The sequence below is a fragment of the Phocoena phocoena genome, chromosome 18, assembly GCF_963924675.1.
Source record: "Phocoena phocoena chromosome 18, mPhoPho1.1, whole genome shotgun sequence".
NCBI lineage: Eukaryota > Metazoa > Chordata > Mammalia > Artiodactyla > Phocoenidae > Phocoena > Phocoena phocoena.
The window spans coordinates 6,497,514-6,522,050 of NC_089236.1; the positions used below are offsets into that span (position 1 = coordinate 6,497,514).

The 24,537-nt window shown below is 41.4% G+C and overlaps 1 protein-coding gene across 4 annotated transcripts in view; it reads left to right on the forward strand.

Annotated features, from left to right (window-relative positions):
• MTUS2 (microtubule associated scaffold protein 2) overlaps positions 1–24,537 on the forward strand; it is a 342,336-nt gene that overhangs the window by 261,987 nt on the left and 55,812 nt on the right. Inside the window, exon 1 of one of the 4 annotated variants that reach the window (XM_065896123.1) lies at positions 20,332–20,385. The exons of the other annotated variants lie outside the window; for them this stretch is intronic. Within the exon in view, the coding sequence (XP_065752195.1) occupies positions 20,332–20,385 (54 nt within the window). Of the gene's footprint in view, positions 1–20,331; positions 20,386–24,537 lie in introns of those variants that run through there. 4 annotated transcript variants of the gene reach the window in all.

Here is a 24,537-nt window from a genome sequence, read left to right on the forward strand (position 1 = left end):
CATTTATGATAACAACCCTCCAGAAAGTAGGCATAGAGAGAACCTACCTCAACATAATAAAGGTCGTATGTGATAAGCCCACAGCCAACATCATTCTCAGTGGTGAAAAACTGAAAGCATTTCCTCTAAGATCAGGAACAAGACAAGGTTGCCCATTCTCACTACTATTATTCAACATAGTTTTGGAAGTTTTAGTCACAGCAGTCAGAGGAGAAAAATAAATAAAAGGAATACAAATTGGAAAAGAAGAAGTAAAACTGTCACTGTTTGCAGATGACATGATACTATACATAGAGAATCCTAAAGATGCTACCAGAAGACTACTAGAGCTAATCAATTAATTTGGTAGAGTAGTAGGATACAAAATTAATGCACAGAAGTCTCTTGCATTCCTATACACTAATAACGAAAAATCTGAAAGAGAAATTAAGGAAACACTCCCATTTACCATTGCAACAAAAAGAATAAAATACCTAGGAATAAACCTACCTAAGGAGAAAAAAGACCTGTATGCATAAAACTATAAGACACTGAAGAAATACAAACAGATGGAGAGATATACCATGTTCTTGGATTGGAAGAATCAACATTGTGAAAATGACTATACTACCCAAAGCAATCTACAGATTCAGTGCGATCCCAATCAAAGAACCAATGGCATTTTTCACAGAACAAGAGCAAAGAATTTCACAATTTGTATGGAAACACAAAAGACACCGAATAGCCAAAGCAATCTTGAGAAAGAAAAATGGAGCTGGAGGAGTCAGGCTCCCTGACTTCAGACTATGCTACAAATCTACAGTAATCAAGACAGTATGGTACTGGCACAAAAACAGAAATATAGATCAATGGAACAGGATAGAAAGCCCAGAGATAAACCTACGCATATATGGTCACCTTATCTTTGATAAAAGAGGCAAGAGTATATACAATGGAGAAAACACAGCCTCTTCAATAAGTGTTGCTGGGAAAACTGGACAGCTCCCTGTAAAAGAATGAAATTAGACAGCCCTCAGAATGGGAGAAAATATTTGCAAGCCAAGCAACTGACATAGGTTTAATCTCCAAAATATACAAGCAGCTCATGCAGCTCAATATCAAAAAAACAAACAACCCAATCCACAAATGGGCAGAAGACCTAAATAGACATTTCTCCAAAGAAGATATACAGATTGCCAACAAACACATGAAAGGATGCTCAACATCACTAATCATTAGAGAAATGCAAATCAGAACTACAATGAGGTATCACCTCACACCAGTCAGAATGGCCATCATCAAAAAATCTACAAAGAGTAAATGCTGGAGAAGGTATGGAGAAAGGGCACCCTCTTGCACTGTTGGTGGGAATGTAAATTGATACGGGCACTATGGAGAACGGGATGGAGGTTCCTTAAAAAACTAAAATTAGAACTACCGTATGACCCAGCAATCCCACTGCTGGGCATATACCCAGAGAAAAACATAATTCAAAAAGAGTCATGTACCACAGTGTTCATTGCAGCTCTGTTTACAAAAGCCAGGACATGGAAGCAACCTGAGTGTCCATTGACAGATGAATGGATAAAGAAGATGTGGCACATATATACCATGGAATATTACTCAGCCATGAAAAGAAATGAAATTGAGTTATTTGTAGTGAGGTGGATGGCCCTAGAGTCTGTCATACAGAGTGAAGTAAGTCAGAAAGAGAAAAACAAATACCGTATGCTAACATGTATATATGGAATCTAAAAAATAGTTCTGAAAAACCTAGGGGCAGGAAAGGAATAAAGACGCAGATGTAGAGAATAGACTTGAGGACATGGGGAGAGGGAAGGATAAGCTGGGAAAAAGTGAGAGAGTGGCATTGACATACATACACTACCAAATGTAAATTAGATAGCTAGTGGGAAGCAGCCGCATAGCACAGGGAGATCAGCTCAGTGCTTTGTGACCACCTAGAGGGGTGGGATAGGGAGGGTGGGAGAGAGATGCAAGAGGGAGGGGACATGGGGATGTATGTATGTTTATGGCTGATTCACTTTGTTATAAAGCAGAAACTAACACAACAATGTAAAGCAACTATACTCTAATAAAGATGTTTTTAGAAAAACAATAAATGCTGGAGAGGGTGTGGAGAAAAGGGAACTCTCTTGTGCTATTGGTGGGAATGTATATTGATACAGCCACTGTGGAGAACGGTATGGAGGTCCCTTAAAAAACTAAAGGTAGAACTACCATATGACCCAGCAATCCCACTGCTGGGCATATACCCTGAGAAAACCATAATTCAAAAAGAGACATGTACCACAATGTTCATTGCAGCACAATTTACAATAGCCAGGACATGGAAGCATCCTGAGTATCCATCGACAGATGAATGGGTAAAGAAGATGTGGCACATATATACAATGGAATATTACTCAGCCATAAAAAGAAACGAAATTGAGTTGTTTGTAGTGAGTTGGATGGACCTAGAGTCTGTCATACAGAGTGAAGTAAGTCAGAAAGAGAAAAACAAATACCGTATGCTAACACGTATATATGGAATCTTAAAGAAAAAATGGTTCTGATGAACCTAGGGGCAGGACAGGAATAAAGACGCAGATGTGGAGAATGGACTTGAGGACACGGGGAGAGGGAAGGGTAAGCTGGGAAGAAGTGAGAGAGTGGCATTGACATACATACACTACCAAATGTATAATGGGTAGCTAGTGGGAAGCAGCAGCATAGCACAGGGAGATCAGCTCGGTGCTTTGTGACCCCCTGGAGGTGTGGGATAGGCAGGTTGGAAGGGAAATACAAGAGGGAGGGGATATGGGGATATACGTATGCATATAGCTGATTCACTTTGTTGTACAGCAGAGACTAACACACATTGTAAAGGAATTATACTCCAGTAAAAGTGTTAAAAAAAAAAAAAAAAAGATTTACCCGCCTACAGACTCTCATTAAAGGAACTTACAAATAACAAAAATGAGAAAAAATAATCTCAGAAAGAAGGTCTGATTTGGAAGAAGAGATGTTATGTCTGGAAATGGATGTGTTACAAGCAGTCAGCACTTAATGAGGAATGAAGGAAGAACCCCAGTAAAACAGTGGGAGGCAATAAAGAAGAAATAAGGATACAGACTGCCTTGGAAGAGCTTATGAATTGATTGAGACCTTAAGAACATCTCTGAGTGGTACAGAAATGATGAAATGATAAAGACCCAAGGTTCTGGAAAACAGGAGATTGTGTGATGTTATTACTGCGGCATATGTTTAAGAAACTGAAAAGACCTAATCTCTAATCAGAGAAGATAGTGATCTCTCCTGGAATCTCTGAAATCTGGCCTTTTTTCGTCCATGGACTGAACAGAGGGTTGTAGGATGGCCCTTTGTCAACAGTGGCCAGAGTTAATGCTGAAACATCATCATTAGTGATTCATTCCTACGAGTTAAACAAACCCTCTCCCTAGGATATAGTATGCATAGCAGTTCAGAGGTGCACCTGGTGCTTTAGCAGAGTGGGCCTGGGTATCATTTGTAAAATTTCAAATCTTATGCTCTTTGCTATTACTCAGAAGAGTTGGGACAAGCCCACGTTCCACATCTCCTACTTACCTTTTTTTCCCTTTGGTTGTTTGTCTTTTGCATGTTGATTTATGATAAATTATATATTAGAGACGTTAGCATTTTATCTATCATAAGCATTGCAAAAATTTTCTTTGATCTGTAGATTTCTTTTTACTTGGTTATGCTGTCTTTTAACATATATAAGATTGCTTTGCTCTGTAGTCAAGTCTATGACTATTCCCTTTATGTCTTATGGGTTTGATTTCATACTTAGGAAGACCTTCCATCCCCAAGATGATAATGATACTCATATATATTTGCCACCAATACCGTGATAGTTTTAATTTCAATCTTTAGATCTTAAATCCATATGAAATTTGCTTTGGTATGTGATTTGAGGTAGTGGGTTCACCTTTTTGTTTTTCCACATAAGTAGTCTATTGTCTTAACACCACTGATGGATACTCCGTTCCTTCCCATGGATTTGAAATGCCACCTTTATTATGAGTTCCAAAAGGTACATTGTTCTGTTTCTGCCTCCTTTTGTTCCATTGATCAACTTACCTGGGCCAGACCAAACTGTTTTAATTACTGTAGTTTAGTTGATAGAGATAGAGATATCAAGCATTTCCTCATCATTATTTAAAAAAAAATTTCATGGCTATTCTCAGGCATTTTTCTCTTTCAGTTGAATTATTAAAACAACTTGTCAAGTTTAAAAGAAAAAAAGGCTCATTGGGATTAAAATTTTAATTGCCCCGGATTTGGAGATTAATTGGAAAAGAATTGACATCTTTACAATATAGGATCATTTAATCAAGAGCAAAAAAGGTATTACCTCATTTATTCAGGAATTAAGTTGTGTGTGTGTGTGTGTGTGTGTGTGCGCACGTGTGCACACACGCACATATGTCTGTGTCAATATCCATACGTTTTTCGTATTGGTACTGTACATTTCTGAATATGAAATGTGTGCATGGGTTTGTTCCTCCTTTTAACTTTCCGCACACAACCACCTATATAAGAATCACCAATGATATGCGAGTGCCTTTTGATTATGTCACTGTGCTGGGTACCCAAACCCCAGCACCTTGGCCCCGACAAATTTGACCATCAACAGACAAGAACTCTGCCCAGTGGCATGTTTTGTCCTGGAGAGTGTCTGCTTGAACCAGTCAGAGCCTGTCTCTTAGGGATTTTGTTTTGAGATATAGCAATAGAATCCACAGGGTAGTGGAGGCAAGAAGCTGAAAAGGAGAAAGCAGTGAGCAAAAGCCAAGAGGCAGTATGAGTAAGCATAAAGCACGTGATAAAGAAAAGCACTTAGAGGTAAGAGTGGGCATCAGCTGCAGTAAAGCAAATACAAAATATAGGAAGAGCTGAATCATGCGTATGGCAGAGTTGCAAGTGTGGGAAGCAGGGAACACCTGTTACTGAAGGATGAGACGATCACTGGGGCAGCCCCTTGAATAGTCGTATTATCGAGCCACCCAGAGCTGTTTTGTCTCCTGTGTATTCCAGTCTTCTATGAAGTTGGTCTGTGATATTGTTTTTCACTTCTCTGTATTTCTTTCCAATAAATGCCCATAAACTTAAAGCTCAGCTTTGGGAGGGAGGGCAGGGAGTTAGATGCATGTCCTCAAGCTACCATCTTAAATGAAAAACCTATTTCTCCTTCTTAGCAGAAAACCTTCTTCGTCATGAAGAATAAGACTAGTAAGCACGCTCTCCCTCACTTTCTCCCACCCCTGCTCTCCTGCAAACGTACCTCTCTATTACTCCTCCCTTGTTTCTCACCAGTCTCAGGATGAGTAGCCCCTTCGTCTGATTCAAGTTCGGTGTCTTCTCCCCCCACCTCTTGACCCCATGCACACAGGCTTGTGCTCTTGATTATAATCCCTGGCCTGTACTCTGGGGGCTTTGCTCATCAACCACCCTCCCTACTTATTTCTTTAGTTCCTCCTTCCTTCCTGACCCCTCTCACCCTATAAACATGCTCTTCTCCCTAAGGTACAGCTCCTGTCACGCCCCCTCTCTATCTGTGGTGTAATCTTTCTGCTCCTTCACCCATCTTAATCAGCTTCCTGTGGGAGGGCATCCCCAATGATGTCCGAGTTGCCGGTGGTAAAGGGTATTTTTCAATCCCCAACTTGACTCTCTTTGCTGATCATTTTGGTTGTGCCTTAATTCTAGAAACTTCACTTCCTTAGCCTCTGATATCACACTCTTCTGATTTTCCTTGTTTTCTGCCACTTCTTACCATTTCTTCTCTCTCTTTCTTTTTAAACTGAGCTCTTCTTTTTTATCCCATCCCTAGATAATCCTGTCCTGGTTACTAGGTTACTACTAAGGGCTGCCCAGACTCTAGCCCTGAGCATCCCAATGTGTACATCCAGCTTCCTGCTTGTTTCCGCCCAGCTGCCAAGAACGTCAATTCAGCAGATCTCAAACAGTGTTCCTGGGCTTCCCGTAATACCTTCTCCTACCCTTGTTCACTCTATTTCATTTTGGCACCACCATCACCTAAACTAGGAAACTGGTAGTCTTCTCTGTTGGTTAATTCCATGTGTCACCTTGACTAGGCCATGGGGTGCCCAGGCATTTGTTCAAACATTATCTTGGTGTATGTGTGAGGATGTTTATGGATGAGATTAACATTTGAAATGGTAGACTGAATACAGCAGATTGCCCTGTCCGCTAAGGGTGGGCCACATCCAATCAGTTGATCCAGAACAGACTTTTACTCAAAAAGGCTGAGTAAGAGAGCATTCTTTTGCCTAACTGCCTTCAAGCTGGCACATTGGCTTTTTCGTGCCTTCAGACTCGATCTGAAACATGGGCTATTCCTTGGTCTTGAGTAAGCCCGCTTTCCAACTGGACCTGCACCACTGGCTCAGGCCTTTGAACTCAGATTGGGAGCTACACCATCTGCTCTCCTGGGACTCCAGCTTGCAGGCAGCTGACTGTGAGACTTCTCAGCCTCCACGACTGCATCAACCAATTCCTCAAAATAAATCTCTTCTTATATTTAAAACATATGTATATATACATATGCATATGTATATACACACGTATATACATATACATATCATACATTTCCTATGTAACTGCAGATGCATATATATAGGATATGTAATTGGAGATATGTATATATCTATTGGTTCTTTTTCTCTGGAGAACCTGGACTGATACACCCTCCTTGCCTTATTCTCTCCAGTTTTTTCTCATGAATATGTATGCTTACATCTATATACTTTTCTTACATCTATTTATCTTGTCTCTCCAGGACACTCCATCCACAGTCAGTCTATCTAGTACTTCACCTGTCTCAAGTCTTGATTGCTTGAGAAGGAGCTACCTGAAATACCAGTCACCATGTCACTTCCCTATTAAGAACCTTCCAGCAGCCCTCCAGGGTCACAGGGTCAACAAAATAGAGCCAAGCTCCTTGATTTGAGAGTCTAGGCCATTACCTGTCCCCTGCCTGCCTCCCTGGCTTTCTTTCTTTCCACAGAAATCCCATTTTAACATTGTCCTTGGAGCCACAGGAGGCTTCCCTGGCTTACTTACCCCAGACAGAGACCACCGAACTGATAGATTCAATTCTGTGCTAATGCCTGAGTCAGCCCCGTGTCCTATCAGACTCCCTGAACCACCTCTAGACTTTAAACCTACATCATGGACAGAATGAGGAAGGGGAAGAGGTTGGGTAGAAAAAAGATGTGCTTCATTCTTTTTCCCTTGGGACTTGTCCTCATGACAAATCAGAATGTGCAAAGCAAATAGCTGTCCGGTCACCAAAAGGGAGATGTGCTCAAAGTTGTGCCTGTAGCTAAACTTCTGATAAACGCGAAATCTGGGTTTCCTTCTGCCTTCCTGAAATCTTTCTGCCCAGTCTCCTGGAATCCTTACTTAACTCCAAATAAGAGGTCACTGGAGATTCAGTAATAGCAAGTTTTGTTTTTTAAATGTTACGTTGAGTTACTAAGCTTCAAGAAGCTTTTCTTGTTGTTCACCATTGCTGTATTGATTGTGGAACTAAATTTTTTATCTTTTTTAAATACTGACCAGTAAATCTTCAATTGTTTTTCATATTTTCAGGAAAATAAAATAATCCAGCCTATAGTCAATGACGGAGGAAAAGTGCCTGTTTTTTTTGCCACTGAGGAGTAGTTTAATGTTCTTGGGGGAATTTGTGATTAATTTCATTTGAGTAATCAGCACTTATAATCATGTTAAATAGCTATGGCTTAAGCATTTTGATTTGCTTCTTAAATAATCTTATCAGAATCCCGACAGATTTTTTCAGCTTTAAATCATATTGACAACCTGTTCTTGACTTTATTATCCAAATATGAGGGTGAGGGCTTTTAATATTTATTTATTTATTTATTTGTTCGGTTGGGCCAGGTCCTGGTTGCAGCCCGCAGCCTCCTTAGTTGTGGCATGCGAACTCTTAGTTGCAGCATGTGTGTGGGATCTAGTTCCCTGACCAGGGATCGAACCCGGGTACCCTGCATTGGGAGCACGGAGTCTTATCCACTGTGCCACCAGGGAAGTCCTGAGGGTAAGGGCTTTTAGAAATTTTATAAGCATCAGAAATTTTTAAATGAAAGTGTCCAGTTTAATACTGTTTCTTATTTATTGGAACAGAAACCCAAATTACATAGCACAGCCCACCCAAAAAAGTTAGCTTCTGAGGTTCTGTATTTTAATCCTGCAGAGTATAAGTGACTTATAAAACCTTTCAGAAAAGACTTGGCATATTTAGTAGTGAGAGAGCAGAATCGTCACCTCTGCAGGTTTGCCATGACACTGGAGAATGTCTTGCTACAAGTGAGGTTCTTACGCATGTGAAGTACTCCAAACATACAGGAAAGTATAAGGAATTATTTAATGACAAGTATGTGCTCGTTATCTAAGTTTTGTTTTTTGGGGTTTTTTTTGCGGTACGCGGGCCTCTCACCGCTGTGGTCTCTCCCGTTGCGGAGCACAGGCTCCGGACGCGCAGGCTCAGCGGCTGTGGCTCATGGGCCCAGCCGCTCCGCAGCATGTGGGATCTTCCCAGACCGGGGCACGAACCCGTGTCCCCTGCATCGGCAGGCGGACTCTCAACCGCTGCGCCACCAGGGAAGCCCGTGTTAAGGTGTTTTATCATGTCAAGAAAGGGTCCTTCAATTCCTATTTTCTTGAGTGCTGTTAACAGGAATGGGTATTGAATTTTTGTCAAAGGTTTCTTTCAGCATCTGTGGAGATAATTATATTTTTTCCCTTTGATCTATCAATATTGATTTCCTAATATTGAAATGACCTTAAATTATTGGAATAAATCTCAACTGGTCATGGTGTATTATTTTCTTTATATGCTATTGGATTCTGTTTGCTAATATTTTTTTTCAATCCTTTTGTATCAATATTCATGAGTGACGATGATCGACAAGTTTTTATCTACTTTCTTTGGAGTCTTCATCAGGTTTAGGTGTCAAAATACTCAATTTATTAAAAGAATTAGGAAATTTTCCTTTATTTTTGCATCAGTATTTTGCGCCAGTTTTCTATTTGCTGCTGTAACAGATCACCACAAACTTAGTGCTTTAAAATAAAACAGATTTGTTATCTAATTGTTGTAAAAGTCAGAAGTCCAGAGTAGGTCCCCCGAGCTAAGATTGAATGCAGGCTGCATTCATTTCTGGGGGTTCTAAAGGAAAATCCACTTTCTTGCCTGTACCAACTTCTAGAGGCTGCCTCTAATCCTCAGTTCACGGTCTTCCACCTTCAGAGCCAGCAGTGGTTTTTCTCTTATCACGTTTCTCTGACATTGACTCTCCTACCTCCCTCTCCCACCTTTAGAAGTGCCTGTGATTACTTTGGGTCTTCTGGATAATCCAGGATAATCTCCCTATTTTAAGGTCAGCTGATTAGCAACCTTAATTCTGCCTGCAACTTTAATTCCTCCTTGCCATGGAGCATAACATAGTCATAAGTTCTGGGGATTCTGACATAGACATCTTTCTGGCGAAGGGAGGCATTATTCTGCCTGCCACAATTTTCAGTGCTCTAGATCAATTTATAGAACACCAGAACAGTCAGATCTTTGAAGGTTTGATAGAAGACCACGGTGAAAATATCTAGGCCTGTTGTTTTTGTGTGTGTGGTAGTTCTTTAATCTGTGGAAATTTGCTCTGTTTAAACTTTTCTTGATGGGCTCAATTCTGGTTATCTATATTTCTTTAGAAAAGTATCCCTTTAATAAAGGATTTCAAATTTATTTGTATAGCGAACTGTTACAACTTTTAATTCTTGTTTCTGTTTTCTTCTTGTCATTTCTTATTTTGTTTGTACATTCTCTCTTTTTCCTTGCTCAAGTTAGCTAGTGGCTTGCAATTTTGTTAACTTCTTTCAATTAAATCTACTGGTTTCCTATTCTCTACTTCATTAATTTCTGCTTTTGCCTTTACTCTTTCATTCCCAGTGCTTTCTTTTGGTTTACTTTGTTGTTGTTTTCCAGTTTTTTCAGCTAGGTATATAAGTCATTTATTTGCATCCTTTCATTTTTCACTTATGAAAGCATTTCCAGCTATGAGTTGTCCTCTCATAACTGCTTTAAATGTATCCCATGTGTTAGGGGTTTGGTGGTTTGTTTTTAGTGGTTTTTAAAACTTTAAAAAATTTCAGTTTGTATTTTCTCTTTCACCCAAGAGTTGTTTAATGGGATTGTTTTTAGTTTGGGGTTTTTTTTTTTTGCGGTACATGGGCCTCTCACTGTTGTGGCCTCTTCCGTTGTGGAGCACAGGCTCCGGATGCGCAGGCTCAGTGGCCATGGCTAATGGGCCCAGCCGCTCTGTGGCATGTCGGATTTCCCGGACTGGGGCACAAACCCATGTCCCCTGCATTGGCAGGCGGACTCTCAACCACTGCGCCCCCAGAGAAGCCCTGTTTTTAGTTTTGATTAATGATTTCTCTTTTCATTTCATTGGTTAATAATCTCTACTTTTATTGCACTGTGATCAGAGTATTGCTTGTAATATTTCTCATTCATGGAACTTACTGATGTTTCTTTATGATCAGTTTTTATGCATGGTTCAAAGGCTCTTGACAAGATATATTTGCTTAAATTATCAAAATATAAAGTTCAGTATATATCCAAAAGGCCTACCTAATTGATTCTGCTGTGCTTTGTTTATCCACTTGATCTGTCTTGAACTGAGAGTGGTAAATCTGCTTCATAAAGTTGGTTACTTTGTTATTTGGAGCATAGATATTCATAAGTATTTTATTTTCATTGTAAATTTGGCTTTTAGCATTAAAAGGTGCCCTTCTTTGCTGTGTTTAACACTTTTAGGCTTGAATTCTTATTTGTTAGATATCAAGATTGCTGCTTCTGCTTTCTTATTGTTTTCATTTTCCTGGAATACCTTTATCCATCCATCTATATTTTGCCTTGCTATATCATTTTGTTTTATATATCACATGAATATAGCATATAGTTGGGTCTTACGTTGTGAGCTGAATTGAGAATCTTTTTCTTATAATTGGTGAAATTAGCCCATTACACGCATTGATATGGCTGATATGTTTGGTCTCAATCCTATCATAATGTTTTATAATTACATCTATTATGTTCTATTGATGTGTTTCTTTTTCTAAAGCTGTATATTCTTTGCCCTTTAATGTTAAAGAATGAAATTTAGGAACATTTTATTTTTATTTTAGTGGTTACCTTTACACTTACACCTTTTTCAGTGTTCCCAGTCCTGTTTTCTTATCTAACCTTTGACCATCTGGTTTGCCAGTTTTTAATTGTATCCTTTAACTCCTACCTATTGCCTTCACAGCAGCCAAGGAGCTTAACTTACTTTCTTTATCCTCTTCCTATTTTCTAGTTTTCCTCTTCCTAGTTTTCTTTCTTACTAGTTTTTTAGTTGCATTATTTCTTTTTAGTTGTCATGACATATAGAATTTGTACATTAGTCTTCCATCCTCGTACTCACATTTGGTTTTGTCTTAGATCTACAATTCTGTGCATAAATCCGTCAGTCCTTTTGATGAAAATTTCCCAGTCATCTCTCAGTTGAATGACACACAAACTCTAGGCTATTCCTTCAGAAAGACTCATAGGTACAAAATTCCCTATGTCCTTGTGTTTTAAACTTTCTCTATAGCCTTGATACTTGGGGAGCTTGACTTTTTAGAAAGTCCTTGTTTTATATGTTCTTTCATTAAGTTGTTCTTTGTTCGTCTTTAAATACTGCTCCATTGTTGTCTTACTTTGAATATCTAACATTTCTGCCCTTGTAATTAGGTGATATTTTTGCCTAGAGATCATGATTTTTTTTCTAATCTCTAAATTCTAACAGACTTAGTAGAAGTTAAACATCTTAGTGTTGTTTAAATCTGGGTTACTTTTCCCAGGTACCCAGTGTGTTTTTTCAAAATGAAGATTCAATTCTCTGAAAAGCTTTCTTACAGTATTTTTTTTAACATCTTTATTGGAGTATAATTGCTTTACAGTGGTGTGTTTGTTTCTGCTTTATAACAAAGGGAATCAGCTGTACGTATACATATATCTCCTCCCTCTTGTGTCTCCCTCCCACCCTCCCTATCCCACCCCTCTAGGTGGTCACAAAGCACCAAGCTGATCTCCCTGTGCTATGAGGCTGCTTCCCACTAGCTATCTATTTTACATTCGGTAGTGTATATATGTCCATGCCACTCTCTCATTTTGTCTCAGCTTACCCTTCCCCCTCCCTGTGTCCTCAAGTCCATTCTCTACATCTGCATCTTTATTCGTGTCCTACAGTATGTTTTTTAAGTATCATACCTGTTCCATTATTTTGTTTTTTCTCTTCAGGAGTCTAATAATATGAGTATTAATCCCTCTTTATCTGTTTTTCATTTCCCGTATTTTCTCCATGGCCCTTTTTTAATTCTTTCTTTTTCTCATTTTTATTTTCTTGTTTGCTTTTCTGCCTTTTAAAGTGCCTTTTATTAAATTTTCATTTTAATTTATCTTGCTTTGAGTACTTTGTAATTTAATCTTCATTTTTGAGATCACTGTCTTTTTCTTCCATTTCAAAATTCAATCAATAGCAGAGGTGTAAGAGGTGGTCAGATTCTTGGGCTATTTTTCAGGGAGAGCTGACAGGATTTGCTGCTGGACTGTATGTAGGATTAGAGTTCATTACATTATTTTCAAAGAATTGTGGTCACCTTCACTGCAAGTGCAGACTTTTTGCAAACATCAGGTATAATCACTAGTTGTGAGGCACCTACCATTTCCTTCCCTGAAGTGGTAGCATATTTGAGAATCTGGGCATATGATGTAGAGTAGAAGCTATGGAGCCGTTGGTTGGAGGCCATGTGGCGATCTACAGTGAGCATTGCTGGTAACGTTTAGCGACAGACCTACACAGATAAATGGCCAGGGTCTTCTCATCAGTGGAAAAAGAGAAAGAGGAAAATAGTAGGGCGGTTGGGAGAGTCAGCTTTCTCCCACGCTTAGGTAGTAAAGATAACAACGCACAGTGGCACGCTTAATGTCTTGTACTTCTTCAGAGCTGCAAATGGAAAGAAAGGTCCGGGCGGATGTCAGAGCGGTTTCTCTGTCTTTGCTTGATGATATCTATGCAGTTGGGCCCGAGGATTAATGTTCTGCCGGGGTCGTGAACACCCCCCACCAAACATTAGAGCAACAGCTGTGTTGTTCCCTGTTAGCAGGTCTCTATGTCTTGAAGTTCTCCGCCTTTAGCTAGGATGAGTCTGCTCAACGTTTAATGTATTTATTCCACATGTCCCGGTACTTACTGTGTGCCTGGTACTGTGCTGAGTGATAAGGACGCTGTCATGTCCTTAGAGGCTCTCTCAGAGCTGGTGACCTTATACAGGAAGGCAGACAGGTCAGAGAACTGTTGGATCGCCATGGTCAGAGGTGCTACAAAGGAAGAGTAGAGGTTTCTGGGAAAACCTTCACCTAGCTGAGGTGCCGGGGACTAGTCTTAACAAAAGTAAGAAGCCATATGCCGAGTTCAGTGAGTTACACATCATTCCCATTCCTGCAGTGACCCCGTCTGTTCTTGGAGAGGCTACTGCTTCATCATGGTATAGTCAGGAGGGTTAGGGCACTGGGATAGACACCTAGATTGGTCACAGACACCACTCCAGTGTCCACGTCCTTTCACCCTTTCTTTATAATGGCCAGTCAGTCGCACTGCTGACTGATATTCGGCTTGTGGTCCACAGTGACCACCCTTCTTATCTAATGTATGTCAGATAGACAGATGCACTTTGCAGCTTTGCCAACTGTTGCCCATCTCTGTATCTGATTCTATCAGTTATCCAGTCTTGTCCAGCCTATTTATCCAGCTAGTAAAGGTCATTTTGAATTTCACGGCTCTTACAAGAGTAGACAGCTCTTCTGAATATAATGTGGAAACTTAAGGAGGATACCTCTCCTGCAGTCATCCTAGTCACTGACTTAAAAGGAAAAAAAATAAAGGTACTGTCAAAGACTAACAGATTAAAAACAAAAAAGATTGTCATACCTAAATAGCAGCCTTCCTACTTGGGTATTACAGAAAAGTGACAGCTCTTTTGACAAGTATCTAAGAACAGAATAGTATATATGTCATTTGTTTCTTTTTTTTTAATACCCTTAATATTCTAGATCCTGGTTATTACATCAAAGGTGTTTCAGAGCATCTATTGTCTGTATGCAAATGATCGTAACCATCAATTACTTCCAGTTTCAAAATTTCTGTTTCATATTTTCCCTTTCCAGCCCGTTCCCACCTCATTAAAATCTCTAGATGGCTTGTGTCTGGTAAATGCTGTGCATATTTTCCTGGCATCCCCTTTGCTGAAATCCAGTGCAAGAGCTGCAGCCCATATTTTAGATGCATGGAGACAGGAGGGGCATGGACGGCGGAACCACAATAAACAGATGGTTGCCTTGACAGTCTGTAAGAGGCTCTCTCATGATCGTTTTTCATGGTTTTTCTTTTGAAATAAGTAGTGAGACAGACATACAGTTCTGATCTCGTTGACCTCCTGCACATGGCCCATGGCTGACAAACTGCACGAAACAACAAAACGCTTCTGCCAGGAAGCCACCATCACTGAGCTCCACTCCTGCGAGGTCCTTCCTGCGTCACTTGAGGCAGTGGTCACGGAGACCAAGTCCCAAGGCAGACTGCTGGTGCCGTGGGTGTGAACTGAGGGAGGCACAGCAAGGGGGCGGGATATTTTGGGGAAGGCACATGTAAACAATTACGATTACATGGAGCAGAATGTCATGAGCAACAGCAAGTACACACAATGACGTGAAATCAGAGAGAAGGAGAAAATTCACTCCAGTGGAAGGATCAGGCAGAAGAGGTGAAGTGGCACTGATGGGACAGCGCAGTCGGGTTTGAGCCGAGGGAGCCTTGTGTCTGATGGGTGATTGGGGCTGGGGGATAGGTCAGGAACTCCAAGTTCAAGGAAGACAGAGAAACAAGAATCATAAAACTGACTATTTTAACGTTGACTTATGCCCAAGGTTTCTACTGTGTCAGTTTGAAGTTATTCGTACATTGGTTTGTAAATGTACCTTAAAAAAAAAAAACACACACTACAGTAGAGGCTCTTGCTCCAGATTCTGAAAATGTGGGGCAATTTCATAAGTATGTTTGAATTTCTTTTATATTTTTATATACTCACATCCCTCATCCAGATTATAACACAGACTTATAATTATGTAGGCCTTACAGATAAAAGCACAGTGGTAAAGACACAGCTTCTGAGTCAGATCTGAGTTCAGGACCCCACTCCATCTTTTCCTTGCTTGATGTTTGCACGGCAGGATGTCCGATCTCTGAGCCTCATTTTCCTCATCTGCGAAATGAAGACGATAATAGGGCTGATTTCGCGTTGCTCTGTGAGGGTTACATGAGCTGTTTGCATGTGAGCCCTAAGCACAGTGCCTGGCATCTGCTAATGATCAGTTAACGTTCATCATTATTTATTGCTCTAAAACATCACGTGTTTATGAGGTTTTCTCTGAAGAGGTATCCCAATAGACCTTCTTATAACTTTTCTGAATGTTTGTTCCTACTCCCATGCAAAAAAAAAATATACCAGGAATAAAATTCATCTCAAGCTTTTTTTAAATATTAGGAACTAAAATGTCCCAGATTTCATCAGGCTGCGAGGTCACAGCTTCCTTTGTGCTAAATTACAGTAGTCTAATCCCCCATTCTCTATGCCTTCAAGAAGTTTAGCCTTTTCTTCAGATATCCATGCATTTGGGGGACTCTTTAGAAAATTCCTATGCCGGCCCTTGGCTTGGGCATGTTGTATAGGCCAGTTGATCTCCCCCAAAGTGAGTTTCATTGAGCACTTTTTCTCATCTAAAGGCCCCAAGAGAAGGAGCTGTTACTGTCTCATTCCATCCTAAGGCCCCATCCTGATTTCTTCGTGACATCTTCCAAGGACGTTTTGTCTGAGGGAAGGACCACTTCCTTCAAGGGAAATCTCGGTCCAAACAGGTGGCCCTCAAAAGACAATGAACAACATGGGATTTGTGATGTGTAACTCCCACCCCCAACTAGAAGGAACCAGGGCACCTGGAGGGGTGGGATGGCTGGTCCCAGATCTGTAGCAGGAAACATCCCAGGTGAGCCTAAGATACTGTGTTATGTCAGAAAGCAAGAAAGGGAGACGAATGAGTTGTGTCAAAAGGACACAGGGGCCATTAAGAAGGTGCTCCCATTGGTCCGAGATGAGATTAAACTGAGCATCTAAAAAGGGTAATAAATGCAATCGATTAAAACACATTGTGTATATTAACATAAAAACATGAATTTATAATGATGTTTAGAAGAAGTGAGAGAAAGCAAATAACCTCATTGGGTACCATTACAACCCCAAGTCTTTATTAAGAAAATTGGCACTTAAAGGGAAAGGAGTGAGCATTTATCCCATCTTTCCTGTACAACCTGTATTGCTGGGAATTGAAATCGCCCTAGTTGATACAGAAAACTTCTTTTCTTGTATAAAAGGTCTAGCCAAGAAATGCAAAAGGATGATAGAGTCAGAACATCATGTCGTAACTCCTAATGAAATAGTCGATTCAGGTAATAATCATTAACAAAAGCATTAGATGAGCTGATGATGGGGAACTTCATAATGGAAGAGATGAAGCCATCACGTCTGATTCACTGTAGCATCACTGACGATGGAACCCCCAGTCATTGTGTGCTTCCCGATGGGTTGCAGGGTCATGCCCACAGTATCACATCCGAGGTATTGTTGCCCAGGTACATTCAACCTCGAATCTCATCCAGCCTCAAGAACTAAATTTTATTTACAGGGTTGTAGGAACAAGGGAAATGACATTACAAGGAAGCAAAGAGGCAAGTCCAGAATGTGGGACATTCTATAAGCCAACCAACCCAGTTTCTGAACAAATCAATGGCGGCAGGGAGATAGGAAGGGGAGGGTGGGCCCTACTGGTTGATAAAAGAGGCCTAGGAGACTTAACACCTAATGTAATATGTGAACCTAGTTTGGCTCAAGAAAACCAACTGTAAAATAATTTTGTTTCAGAGAAGCCAGGGAAATGTTATTACAGACTAAGTGTTAGATGCAAGGATATATTGTAAATTTTGTTCGCGGTTTTAACAGCATTGTGATTATGTAAAAATGCTCAGAATTTTCAGCAATGCATACTAAAATATGTAGGGCTTGACTTTAAAATACTTTAACAAACAAAAAAAGAAAAAAGGGACAAGTGAAAATAAAGTTTCAAATCTTGATAATTGCTGAATCTGGGTGATGGACATATGAAAAAAAAAAGTTTAAATAAAAAAGGGATAGATGTAACATATGTGCCAAAATCTTGGTAACTGTTGAAACTGGGTATATGAAGGTCCTTCATATTTATCCCTCTGTTTTTGAGTACATTTGAAGTTTTTTCACTGACCAAATAAAGACGGCGTAACTCTAGGACACTGGTACATTTCTCAAAATCTGGGTTGTTTGCTCTGAGATCTCACCATGTGTGCGATTTGAGCACAGCCTGTCCCGGGCCCCTTGGCGCCCTCTGTGCACAGGAAGAGAAGCTGAATCCGTCTTTCTTTGGGAAGCCTCGCCTCTCACCCTCTCTCCTGTGGGCAGCAGCGGGAGCAAGCATGCTCAGACCTCTCACAAGAACAAGCAGTCATTTTCTAGGATGGTGCAATCTAAGTCCTAATTTAGAAGGAAACCGTGTCCTCAGGTGCAGAAACGCAGTTCTGCCCGAAGAAAGCCTTCTGCACATGGCGCTGGGAGACGCCAGCTTCTTAGAGCCCCCCTGCCCTGCTGCTCCACCCACAAGAGAGGCTTTGCTCTGTCTTCACTTGATCAGAAACTTACTGTGCAAGGACCGCCTACGCCCAGGGGAATGCACGCCACCACTTCTTTATTTTTATCTGTCGTAAAATGCACATGACATAACATTTACCACTTCAGCCACTTAAGTGTACAGTTCAGTACCATTCAGTGCAGTCACATTATGAGGCTCCAGCCTCTAGAGCTCTTTCCATCTTGCAAAACTGAAGCTCTGTCCCCATTAAGTATCTCCACCGTTCTGTGTCTAGGAATCCGACGACTCTAGGGACCTCATGTAAGTAGGATCATACCGTATTTGTCTTTTTGTGACTGGCTTATTTCACATAGCGTAAGGTCTTCAAGGTTCATCCGTTGTAGCACGTGACAGGATTTCCTTCCTTTTTAAGGCAGAATAATATTGCGTTGTATGGATGGGTACATTTTGTTTATCCATTCATCCATCGATGGACACTTGGGTTGCTTCCCAAGTGTCTTGGTTTGTGATCAGTGCTGCTATGAACATGGGTGTACCAAGGCATCGCTTCTTGCAATATCAGGTTTTTCTCCCATGGTGTCAAAAGCCTCCAGCAACAGCTCTTAGACCAGGTTGAAGCTCAAGGTCCTGTCAGCTCTTCTCTCTCCGAGAGGTCTGCCTGAGCTCACTGCCAGAGAGGGCAAGCCTGTGTGAGAGGGAGGCACCTGTGTACCTCCTGACATCAAAGAGCCCAGGCGGTGGTCACTGCCTTCCCCTGATACACTTTGTCTGAAAACAATAAAAGTAATACATTCTGGCAAGATGGTAAACAGTGGAAATTCACTCCCTCACCCCTATTTTCCATTCCCCAAGGATCAGCTGCTGTTGGATGAACGGTGGGATTTTTTCCAACAGATTTATTGTAGACGTATACAAACGCATATGTGTGTATAGTTCTGCTTCATTTTTCATAAAAATTTCCATACACTGGAAAGGGGCTAGATATGGAGGGTGTTCCCGTTTTTATGCTGTTACAAATGACGCTAAACTGAATATCCTTATGCATACACTCTCGTATATATGTGTTACTGTAGGATAGAAGTCGATCTGTTGGGTCAGTGTATGTACATTTAAAATTTTAATAGAAACAGCCTAAAGAATTATACCAGTTTACCTGTTAGTGCTAAAGAAAGATTTGAGTTTATTCTTTCAAGTTGACGACAAACATTCTGGTCTGTTGTTATTTAATCACCAAATATCCTTGACCTCTCTACAAGCAAATCTAAGTCGCCTGTGCTACTTAATTAAAATCGTCTTGGAAAAATCTCAAGTTAGTAAGATTATCTAATTTTAACTATTGTCTGCTTCCAGTCTTAGGTAAATTTAATGGGCAAAATTGTATACTTCTGCAGACTGTACATTTCAGGATTTCTCCCCTGAGATATCAGGAAGTATAAAGTTAATTTCATAAATATTTGCATCTCTCTCAGGATTACACAAACATATTTTTAAATACCACGTTTCTTTTGAAATTAAAAAAAAAAAACCTTCGCTCCCACCCCTGTCCCTTTTTGATTTTGAACTCTTTGAAAAATTACAAATCGTCCAGAAAGATCCAGTCCGCTAAGACTTTTATGCTGATATGCCCACGAGATATAGCTGCCCACACCCCAATTTTAATTACTTAAGCCACTTGAATGGTTTGGTCTGTCAAATAAGACAAGCGATTTCACGATTGTATTTCAAATATAAAGATTTCCTCCAATGGGGCAAAACTGTTCGTGGCACACAAATTTGAAAAGGAGCAATGGGTGGTCCCCTCCGCGCCGCCCCGCTCCGCCCAGGCAACGATGCCCTGAGAGGCGGGTTACATGGAGGAAAGGCCGTGTATTATGCATCACGTTTATAAGCGTCTTTACTTCTCGGGAAAATAGAAAGCCAGTATTTGAGCAGAGCCACGTCTCTCGCAGTCCTCTCCGTGGTCCTCAGCCCAAGCATCCCTGGAAGACCAGCCCTTTTGTGTTTCCTGCGTCCTCTCCAGGCGTGGCTGCGTCGCGCCGGGGCGCGACCGCGCGAGGGGGAGGGCTGGGAGCGGCGCGCCGGCTGTCCCCTCCGGGAGGTGGCATCGGTAGATGCTCGATTGTTACGCGACGATTGATTTGCCTCACTCTGAGGATTCCAGTGGCAAAGTGACCCTCCCTCCAACTGTCCCCTCCCTTCCTGGCTCCCGCCCTGCCTCTCCCCGCAGCGGGAACCCAACGCGGCCGCCCCGCGTTCCTCCTCCTTCTCTCCTTCCTCTGGTTCCCGGATTCCAGAAGTTATTAGGAGAAATAAGGTAGCCGAGGGGACCACATGGAAGTTGTGACAGCTCCCAGCGGCGCGCCCCTCTCGCTGGAGCCATCACCTCGCCTTAGCGATTACCCGCCGACACACTGAATGAAGGAGGTCCCCTTGCCAGCCAGCCTGCCGAGATGGGCCACTGCTGCTGCAAGCCTTATAACTGCCTTCAGTGCCTGGACAAGACGGTACTTTGCCTTCCCTGTCTCTCTCTCCCTCCCCTCCTCCTTCCAAAGGGCAGAGAGAAGGCCAGAGCCAGCGCCTCTGTCCCTGTCCCCGGCATGCGTGTGCACTTGTCTTGTGGGTGAGCATGAGGCCGCCCTGACTGGCTCCCGGTGCCGAATGGGAGCGGTGTTGGCAGAAACACCAGGGTCTCCCATACTCTGCAGTGCCTTACATAATTGCCTTCCTGCAGTCTCAGATGTAACTGTTGCATTCTCCTGAAACAGGAGGGCTCTGCTCCAACATCTTGAAATTCAAACTGCCAAGAAATCCTTGGAATATTCTTACTGCATTTTAATGTACCTGCGAAATCTAAGACGGTCCAGTGGGGAATTTAGATTAGCTAGACGTGTTTCCCTTGGCCAACTGGTAACTTTGAAAGTTTGCCACCCTTTTTGACAAACAGCATCCATCCTTGTAATTTCTGTTCTTAAGGTCAGAGAAGCAAGCACTGGTCCAGTTATTCTCTCTGTACGTGTTTGCCTCACGTAGGGGTGAAGAACATAGAGGTGAAAACTTAAGAAGCTGGAGAGCCTGAGGGTGTGTTCCAGTTTTCACTGGAAGGAAAATTCACAGCCAGGGAATGGAGAACAGAGTGTGAGCAAGCATTGTATGACAATTCCAACACAAAGCCTCTTTGCTTTTGACATTTGCCTGTGAGCTTGCAGAGGGATTAAGATATGCTTTTAATTTCACTGTTAGAAATGTGCTGGCATTTCTAGTAGTGATATAAAATAAAATATACCACTCTTGTCTCTGTGGTATATTTTATTATCACACACATTTGGATTTCTCAAAATGCATGAAATGGAGTTTAACGAGAGGTTGAAGTTCCCTCCTTTCTACTCATGGGCGTCAGCTGTATGGCTTGAGGTATAGTATGTGACCAGGTGCAGGGAAATGAATGGCTTAATATAAAACACATTACGAGGAGGTCACTTGGGAACATCTTAGTTATCAGTTGTGTTTATGAACCTTGACCTAAAGGAGGGTTACGTACCACCTGGGAAAGTTAAACTGATGCCTTACAAGTCCCCTGGTCCTTCTCTTCCAGTAGAAATAACTATCTCAGTGGGATTGGCTTTTGCTACCGTGACTAAGAACTGAGGTATTTATGTACACATTTATGTGCTTTTGACAAATAGAAGTATGCAACCTTTGCACTCAGTTATCTGCACATCCAACATGGAAGTGATTAAGCCCTTTTTTCAAGAGAAATGGTCACCAAAAGGTGTTGAAGGAAGCCTTGTAACAGTAATTATTATAAAAGGGAAGGATTTGCTACAAGTACAACAATATTATAATGTTCATATTTCTAAGCTCTGGTACAGAAGTTTTCGAAATAGTAGCTGATTAAAGGTCTTTTTAGAGAAAATATATTTTGAAGTGAATCCATCCTCCTCTTTTGTTTCAAATCAGGTTGTTGAAAACTATTATCCCTGTGTCAATCTTTAAATTGGAGATTTTAGGAAGATAATTAAATGTTATTTCATCGCAGTGTGATGTTTAAGTGACTTGCAAATGTTTTAGCTTTGAAACTTCAACCTTAAGGCAAATTATTCTTTCCTGATGAAAACTTAAAAGCTTACACAGCATTTATAAACTTTCTCATTAAGTTTACACCCACATTTCTTGATGTTTCTTTGCTGTATTTTAGAATGGTATTCCCACTGGCGGTTTTATAGATGTATGTTCATAGGTGCTCATTTTAGGGATTAAGGGCTTTCCTTTTTTCATTAAAAAATTTGTTGTTTTATTTAGTTACCCACCTTTCAGCATAACTTCGCAGGCAGTATGCCAAAATCATTTGTTTATTCAATAGTTACCTATTGGGCCAGGCATGGTCTACTAGGACTATTATGGGATTCCATTCCAAACTCTGGAAATCAGTTTACTCTTTAAGTCCCACAATAAAAGCCTTCAGTTTGCTGATCAGCTCTGACAATCCCAGCATCAACCTGGTTTGAAAGAGACCTGATAAAATGGTCAATGAAGTTGTTTCTGATTACTTTAGCCCATTTTAATAAACCATAAAAAAAGAAAGGAAACATTCCCTCCGAACTCTGTATAGATACAAAATAGAAAACTTTATTTTGTGAAGTAAAAATGTCTTTAACAGTTTGATCGTAGTGCAGCTGAAGATGTTTTGAAAAGAATGGGGAGACGATTGTAGATAAGTCATCAGTTCAGAGATGCGCCAAGAAATATTAGTCTTTTTTTTTTTTTTTTTTGCGGTACACAGGCCTCTCACTGCCGCAGCCTCTCCTGTCACGGAGCACAGGCTCCGGACGTGCAGGCCCAGCAGCCATGGCTCACGGGCCCAGCAGCTCCGCGGCATGTGGGGTCTTCCCAGACCGGGGCACGAACCCGTGTCCTCTGCATCGGCAGGCGGACTCTCAACCACTGCGCCACCAGGGAAGCCCCAAGAAATGTTAGTCTTAAGATGCTTCTTTAACATGAGTTTATTGGGTGGGGGGGCGGAAAGTAAGGAATCTTACCTAGAGTATAAAATGCATAAAAAGTTGTTAAGTGAACAAATAGTTTTTAAAAGCTGATCGTGCCTAGGCATTTTAACGTTAAAAATACCTGTAAAAACATCGATGGTATTTCTTACTCGTTTGCTCTGTGCCCAGTTATTATGGGGACTAGCAAAGAATTCCTAAAAGGCACAGCCCGTCCTATGGAGTTTACCAGTTATTTGTTTGGTTGTATTTCCACCTTTTCCAGAGAAATTGCAAGTGAGGTAGGCAACAGTAACACATACAGGGCAATTCAAGCATTAGTACAAGACTGGAGTATCATTAAGTGAAAGTCATGTGGTACTGATCCTACCTGTTTCTGGCATCCAGTGAAAGGAGAAGTCAGTGCTGGAATATAAGGCGAGGTTTCTTGGAAGGAGTGGATCCTGACTTGCACGTTGAGGAACAGGGTAGAGTTTTGAGAAGGACTGTACCTCTAAGCAAAGAGTTCAGGGGTGAAGATGTTTTAGCCCACTTTGGTGAAAGATGAGAGTCAGCATCGGGATACAGAAGCACATAGGGAGCGTGGGGAGATGTTTTCTGGGCTGAAAACCAGACCCAGGTTTTTTAACTTGAGTTAAGAAGAAGTAGGGATCCATCTTGGGATTTGAGAGGCGGTCCGTAGGAAGACTCATTCTCTACAGGGATTTGAAAGGGACAAGTATGACCCAGGAAGGCCCCTGGGACACCCAGATGGATCCCCAAGAGTCCATTCACCAGCAGGCTCAGTGTGGTCCAGGCTCAAGCCAGCAGCTCTGCACATGCAGACACTTGCCAGAGTTGGTCACTCTGAGGAACGTTGAGGTACTAAGAGAAATCAAGTAGATGTACAATTAGAACGCCAACTTGTTTTTTAACAATGAGTAATACACCTGACCAGCAAGAGAATGATTACAAACCCGATAAACGTGGGATTTCTTTTTAGAGTCAAAGTCTAGCCTCATAAGAAGCTTTGATGAGGATGGAATGTTATTTAGGCATCCAGTGACCTCATGTCCCATCCCCACTCCAGCCTGAAATCATGTGGGAGGCTGTGCGATTGTTACTCGCCCTGGTGACTGCCTCTTCCAGTCTCCCTTTGCTTTGCTTCCATTTCTATGACCCGCTCTTGTCTTACTGCTTTAGGGCCGGTCCTTCCCCTTAGGGGTTACTTTGCATATCTCTACCCTGACCTCTTCTGTGTTGCTTGTCATCTCAGAGGCTAATCTTACTTACCTTTTCTCTAAATTCTTGGTAGGGGTGTGAGTTGGGGGAAGGCACCTCACTGCTTCTCCCAGGTATGCACGGGGGATGGGACAGTAATAAATTTGGGAAGGTCACTCAAAGACGATAGAATCCAGAAAGGTCAAGAGACTTCTTCAGTGAGACATAGGTGGATTAAAAATCATGGTTCTGGCTAATTTTCCTTTCTTTTGCTTGCTCTGGGATCCAGAATTTTCCAGCCTTACTTCTTTTGATTCACATTTCTTCTCCTTGGGCCCCACAAGTCTCCGCCCTTCCTAAATGTTCCTAGGTAATCCAGGTTTGTTCTGATGCCCCCCTATTAACTACCGCCTCTTAGGTAAGCTAGATGTTTTGCGGTCATCAACACCCAAGCAT